This window comes from Nyctereutes procyonoides, unplaced genomic scaffold (genome assembly GCF_905146905.1).
Source record: "Nyctereutes procyonoides isolate TBG_1078 unplaced genomic scaffold, NYPRO_anot_genome, whole genome shotgun sequence".
Taxonomy (NCBI): domain Eukaryota; kingdom Metazoa; phylum Chordata; class Mammalia; order Carnivora; family Canidae; genus Nyctereutes; species Nyctereutes procyonoides.
The window spans coordinates 32,778,641-32,785,661 of NW_026575140.1; the positions used below are offsets into that span (position 1 = coordinate 32,778,641).

General features: G+C 55.0%; 1 protein-coding gene across 1 annotated transcript in view; it reads left to right on the forward strand.

Annotated features, from left to right (window-relative positions):
• NADK (NAD kinase) overlaps positions 1–3,682 on the forward strand; it is a 28,820-nt gene extending 25,138 nt beyond the window's left edge. Inside the window, exons 9-12 of the mRNA XM_055306813.1 lie at positions 46–145; positions 225–382; positions 1,038–1,120; positions 1,559–3,682. Coding sequence (XP_055162788.1) covers positions 46–145; positions 225–382; positions 1,038–1,120; positions 1,559–1,739 — 522 coding nt within the window. The 3' untranslated portion in view covers positions 1,740–3,682. The remainder of the gene's footprint in view (positions 1–45; positions 146–224; positions 383–1,037; positions 1,121–1,558) is intronic.
• The last annotated feature ends 3,339 nt before the right edge of the window (positions 3,683–7,021 follow it).

Consider the following 7,021-nt stretch of genomic DNA (forward strand, 5'->3'; position numbering starts at 1 on the left):
CTGGCCCCTCCCAGTGTGCAGTCACTTTGCCCCCCCCCCCCCCAGGTCCTGAACGAGGTTGTCATCGATAGAGGTCCCTCCTCGTACCTGTCCAACGTAGATGTCTACCTAGACGGGCACCTCATCACCACAGTGCAGGGTGACGGTAGGTGGGCGCCTGGGGTCCCACAGGGTGGGGTTGGCGCAGGAACCCACAGAGACTGACCCTGTAGCCTGTCCACCAGGCGTGATCGTCTCCACCCCAACGGGCAGCACAGCGTATGCGGCCGCCGCCGGGGCCTCCATGATCCACCCCAACGTGCCAGCCATCATGATCACGCCCATCTGCCCCCACTCGCTGTCATTCCGACCTATTGTGGTCCCTGCAGGGGTCGAGCTGAAGGTCAGAGTCCACCCTCTATCCTTTCTGGTTTAATCTGTTGCCTGGGGCCTGCCATGCTGACCACCCTCCTTGCCCCCAACTGTGACCCCAACACCCACTGGGTCGTGGGCCCTACCTTGCTGGGTGCTGCAAAGGGCTTCACTCTCGTCCTTATTTGTCTTGTCAGTGGGGGCAGTGCTGAGAGCCAGGCCAGCCCCTCCAGCAGGGCTGTGGGCCCTTGGGAGCTGGGGATACTCCCCGCTGGGTAGGGGCAGGGTGAGAGGCACCCTGTGAGGAGTGGTGCTTTGGTCCTGGAGTGTGGCTGGTGCCCACTGTTGATCCTCCATCTCCGTTCTTGGCTGGCTTGTCCCTGCTCTGAGCCCTGGTAGGTGGGGCCACAAAGAGAGAACACTGGAGGTAGACTCCTGGCTGGTGTCCTTGGCTTTGGGTAGATGGTTGGTGACTGGGCTTGATGACTGCCTGTCCTGTTTCCCAGGGTTGGTGTCAAGTGAGACATAAGTGAGGGCCTTCATGGCCTAGAACTGGCCTTGGTGAAGAGTGGGCTATAAGGATACCTTCAAGGGTTCTCCTGGGCAGTGCTCCACTCCCTGGGGCAGGGGTCTAAGGTTTTCAGCTGCATTCATGAGCCCGAACCTGTCCTGTTTGACTCCTTCAGATCATGCTTTCACCAGAAGCAAGGAACACCGCATGGGTGTCCTTCGATGGACGGAAAAGACAGGAAATCCGCCATGGAGACAGGTGTGTGAGCCTTGGGGCTGGAGTAGGGGCAGGCCCTGCCTGCTGCCTTCATGCCCTGTTGAGGTTGGCTTGTGGGGGTCCCGTAGACAGAACTCTATTACTGACCACCGTGGGACTCCATCCTCTTGGGCAGCTGGTCACCCACACAGGAGGCAACATGTGACCCATGTTGTGCTGCACTGAGGGTGACAGGTTCATGGCCTCTCACTCTGTCTCACCCTCCTGCCCTGGTGCCGCCATGGCTACTCCTATCCACTCGGTCCCAGGAGGTACTCCCCCTGAACCCCCTGTCCTTAGGGTGAGGCAGGCCCCAGGCTCTGCAGCAAGTGGCATGAGCAGAGCACAGATGGTACCCAGCTGGGCTGGGCATGGCCCCTGGGGAAGGGTCTTGGCCTGGTGCCGTGGGCTTACCTGTGCTGTATCTCTCCCCTGCCTCAGCATCAGCATCACTACCTCTTGCTACCCGCTTCCTTCCATCTGCGTCCGAGACCCTGTGAGCGACTGGTTTGAGAGCCTTGCACAGTGTCTGCACTGGAACGTGCGGAAGAAACAGGCGCATTTCACGGAGGAGGAGGAGGAGGAAGAGGAAGGGGAGGAAGGGGAGGGGGGGGAGGGCTAGGTCTGAGCTCCTGCTGTCCACACTCGGGACCCCAGAATCCCGAAGCTGCTCCCCTGCCTGATTCCCACTCACCTTCCGCCTTCTGGGAACAGGCTGACCTGAGCACTTGCGCTGTGAGCCCGAGCAGGCATCAGAAGTCACAGCACTTTGTAGCCAGGGGAAGAGCCGGAATCTGCCTTTTGTCAACCAGATCAGCTGTTTTTAACATTTTAAATCTTGACTTCTTTTTTGCATTTCTAAATAAGAAAAGTGATGTTGAGGGGCACCTGTGCTGTGGCTCAGGGCCTGGCCCCAAGTTGGGGATGCCAGAGCTGGGTGTGCTCTGTGTAATTGTCAGGAAACCTGTGCTTCAATCAGTATGTTGAAATTCAGAGGGGATCAGAATGGATTGATCCGTCTTTCCGTGTTGAAAATAAATGTCTTGTAGCCAAAAACCTATAGCTACCACGATTTTCCCCTTAAATCCTGCACCTTTTCCCTTAAAAGGACTTAGAGGGGACACTTCTGCAGAGACAAGTTTGGTATTTGATTGGCTGATGAATGGAGGGGTCCCCTCTCTCTCCTGCTCAGCATCTGTACCTCATCTGGGCACACCTTCCTGCCTTGGTCACAAGGCTCTCCCCTCCTCCGCTGCCGTGGTGTGACAGGTGCCGGCAGAGCTCCATGCTGTCGCCCCCCCGCAAGCCCAGCGTGGCCTGGTAGGAGGTCAGACCCATGCACATTCCTCGTGAAGCAGGGGCAGCCCCCTCTGTACCCTGAAAGGTATTTTAAATCCTGTGTATACTTTGTAGACATTATTTTAAGTTTTCTGAACTGCTTATGTACAGATTTTATTGTACACACTTTGAAGATTTCAGAGGGGATGGGGTTTGGACTGTTGTGAAATGGAGCCTTGTTCCAATGTTTACACGTGTTCTGTTTGGTGCCGTGAGCTGGGACCACTCTGTTCAGCATGCTCACCGTGGGGGTGATGGTCCATGGAGAGAGAGGGCGCTTCTCGGTTAGTAAGCCGTGGTACTTTGTGACTACAACTAGAAGATGGGGACACATTGGTTAGTGAGGAAAGAGGTTTTGGGGACGTTCTGTGTCCATTCTGCTCTTGCTTCTCCCCGTTGGCCTGGGCTTGCGAGGAAACTCCCATCATTCCAGCGGTCACTCCTTTGCTGGCTGGCCACCCAGACCATAGGCGTGTGTGCTTGCCACCTGGGACCAGAGCCTGAGTGGTCTGGTGGGAGCTGTGGCTCCGTGCACATGGCTTTGGCCCCCGGTTGCTGTTTGTTGCCTGACAGACGTCCTACACTTGGGCATCTGTTTCTGAGTAACTGATTTCTCTTTGAGGTGCATTTTTAATCTATTGAATTGGCAAGAACACAAGGGACAGAAGCTGCCCTTTCTTGGACTCTTCTGGAGTAAGAGGGATGGGCCTGTGCTTTGCCCTCGTGGAGGGTCACATGCCTCATTCTTGGGCTGATAGAAGGGCTCTGGGGCATGTGTGCAGCCATGCTGAGCCAGGGGCCTCCACAGAGCAGGCTCTGCAGCCTGAGCACCATCTCCTGTGTCTGTGCTTTAGTGCCTGAGGCTCTCAGTGTGGTGCTTGGCCAACGGCCCTTATCACCCACCCACCCACAGGCACCTGGCAAGGTCAGAGGCTCACTGCCCAGACTCCCTTGGGCTGAGAGGGGGCTGAACCAAACCTCCCAGCTTTAGGTCCCAAAGACAGTGTCATTCAGAATTTGAGTCACTGGCTTAGACAGAAAAAAAAAAAAAAAAAAGCAAGTGCTAACCAAGTCTGAAAGCAGCATGATTTGGAAGAAAACTTTGGATTTTTTGAAGTAAATTCTTAATGTTTCATATTGTTAATATCTTGAAAATTTGTTAGATGTTGAAAGCCTTATTACTATTTTCAGATCCTTTCAATAAACAGACTTGTTTAAAAAGTTGAATTGGGTAACAACTTTATTTGGTGTTTTATAACCAACACATTGACGCTCAGGGAGGTGGGCCAGGGCTTCTGGAGTCTGTGGACACACTGAGCACCATCGGCATGCACGTGGGAGAGAGGGTCCCACCCAGGCAGGCTCCACATTACATCCCATCCCAGGTGCCCCATCAGTCTTGCTATTGGGATCGGTGGGCCTGGAGCTCAGAAGCTGTCCTGCCCAAAAGAGGTGCGGAACTGTTTGTCACCACCTATCCTGCAGCGTAAAGCAGAGGCTTGGGCGGTTTCAGGCTTGAGCCTACAGAAAGGACCCGCTCTTGGGGAAATCAGAGCGCTGGGCCCAGGGGGCCCCCAGAGGCTTCAAAGTCCTCACCACAGCTCAATCCAGGTCTGTTGGAGTGAGGGGGCATGGGCCAGGCTCTAGAGCACACTCACCTCTCTCCTTTGCTCCCTTATTCTATTCCACACGGTCTTGACCAGTTCTTGGTGAATGTGGGGCAAGGCTTTTCCAGAAGCCAAAGTGAGCCCTGCAGACATGCGTGAGGACATGGACAGCCCTGTGTGCTGGGACGCTGGGTGCCCCCAGCGATTTACAGAGGCCTGAAGCCCAGTGTGGGGGGATGGCAGGTGAACTCTCTCCCAGGTTCCCTATCCTTCATTCCAGACCTGTCCCATTGCATCAGCCTCCTGGGGCCATGTGTGGCCTTGGTCCACCCTGCCCCAGGAACCCTTGCTCTCCTGGCACATGTGTGGGAGCACATTATCTTACTGGTCAGGCGTCTCAGTGGCCAAGAGGCATCTGCTGCCCCTGGGCTGGCCTGCTGGGAAACACAGGCACCTGTGGTCAGTTTGTGCAGCTGTCATGGGCATCAGGGCCAAGCATCAAAACTCAACCCTGGCATCCAGAGCTTCTAAGGCCCAGAGGTTCTCAAGATCCAAGCCGTTAGTGTGTGTGGACCCAGCCTAGGCCTTGTCCCTTTCGGTGGCAGAGGGCCCACTTTGAGGGCAAAGGCCAGAGGGGCTGGCTCAGTGGTGGGTACTGGCTTCTCCTAAGGCCACACATCTCAGTAATGCCTATTGACCTGTGAGCCTTGGACTTTCCTACCTCAGGAAAAGGAGGAGGGTGGGACACAGAGGCCACAGGCCAGGGGCCCTAGGACATCTCCCAACTGGGCTCTGGGCCTTTCTGTGGGCTCAGGGCTCAGGCTGTCCAATCTTCTAGTCTTCAGTCTTTTGCTGGCTAGGTTGGAGCAGCACAGAGCCAGACCCCGACCTAGGCCTCTGCCGAGTGCCCCACTTGGCTAGCCTCCCTTCTCAGGCCAGGCCGCGGTCCACATCACAGCAGCGCTCTCCCAAAGAGGTGTGGCTCCCCTCCTGCCCAGCAGTTACCCCACCTGGAAGCCATTAGGTCCAGGAACCAGCTAGTCTGGGTGCAGGTGAGGGGTAAAAGAACAGTTGGAGGAGCACAGAGAGGATGGGTGGGATGGATAGGATGGATGGGGGAGGAGGCAGGAACTGCATAGGGACTACGTGGAGATCAGCCACTTCTGGCACGTTCTCCTTCAGAAAGATCCAGGCCAGGGCAGCCCCGGTGGCCCAGCGGTTTAGTGCTGCCTTCGGCCAAGGGCGTGATCCTGGAGACCCAGGATCGAGTCCCATGTCGGGCTCCCTGCATGGAACCTGCTTCTCCCTCTGCCTGTGTCTCTGCCTCTCTCTCTTCACTCTCTGTGTCTGTCATGAATAAATGGGTAAAATCTTAAAAAAAAAAATGATCCAGGCCAAAGCTTGGGTGGTTTTCAGAATTATATAAACACTGAGGATTAGGTGGGAGGGGGAAGAGGTGAGGTGGGGTTGGGGTTGGGGATGGGGTGGGGCAGGGTTTGTCTGAGCCGCCTACAGACCCACCGGCCAGGACCCCTCCTGCAGGTGGCCTGGATCACCGGTGGCCCTCCTATGGAGGCCTCCAGGCAAAGCTGGCCTTTGTCCCCAGCAGCACAGAGGACAAAGGCTGGACTTGATCTCAGCCCATGGCTTCCTGGGAGCACAGTGAGGCCTTGCAATAGCCCTTTGTTCACCAGCACTGTTCCTCAGACACAGGCCTGAGATAGCAAATGAGCTGCTCCCTAACCCTGTGGTCTTGCTTCCATGACCTTTAATCCCATGGTACCCAGAGGCTGAATCCCAGGGACAGAGGATGCAGTGCCCTCACTAGGGTCAGGCCAAGGGTCATGTTGAAAGGTGTTGAGTAGGGACATCCAAAGGGTTCCCAGGAAGGGCTTGTATCCCTACTTTGGGGACAGGAGCTGTTTTTCCAAACCAGCTGCTCATTGCTTCCTGACAACCTTGGCAGTGGGCCTGGTGGCACAAGACAGGCGGCCTCATCCTTCCTCCCACCCAAAGGAACGTGACCCAGACCCCATTTTCTCGGCTTCTGGGGCTCCCGGGCCCCTGTCCAGATATTCCTGTTCTCCTCACTGTCCCCTGGAAATTGGTGCTCCTCTGGGCCTGCAGATTTCATCATCGTACCCAGGTGGCCATCAGACCAGGGCCCATACACAGATGATTCCTGATAAGAGGTGGTGAGGGCCTGGAGGCAAGAGGAGGTACACGCAGAACAGCCCAGCCATCTGGAAGGGGCCCATGAAAGTGGTAGAGCAGAACTTGCCATGGATGCTTTCCTTCCTGCTTTCTGGAAAATCACCCTTCAGACATCTTCCAAACCCTAAAGAAATAGATAGTTGTCAGAAGGGGGCCCTAAAGGTCAGAAGACCCCTGTGTCATGGAAGGAAGCAAGGCTTGGACAGGGGGCCTAATGCCCTGATGCCCCAGCTAGAGCTTCACAGGCAGGATTCAGGGGAGCCTCAAACTCTTTGTTGGTCAGGTCTACTCCTTCAAGGACTGCATCCTAACCGATTCATGTCGACAATGGGGTCTACACTGGAATCTTGGGTGTGCAAATCAGAAGCATTATTTAAATTACATTTGAAACTGAGCAGAGTATGGAAAATCCTGACCACTTTATATTCTTTCCTCCAAAATTCTTCCTGGAATCCAGTCAAAGGAAGAAGTTGGAACTCCAACAATACAGATAAAAAGACATGGATCCACTTGTGTGGCACCCATCATGAATGAAACTCAGGCACGGCCCAGTGGTGATATTACTCACACCACCTTAATAGACAGCAATGTTTCATTTGAATATTTAGAAATAATTGTTGACAAGACAGAGAAAGGGACAAGACACCAATTCTGGAATGTGTGGGTGGAACAAAGGCTTCCTCAGGCAGTGGCTGGAGGCCAGCTGGAAGCCCAGAAAAGAGGGAAAGGTCCTAGGCTCACAAGA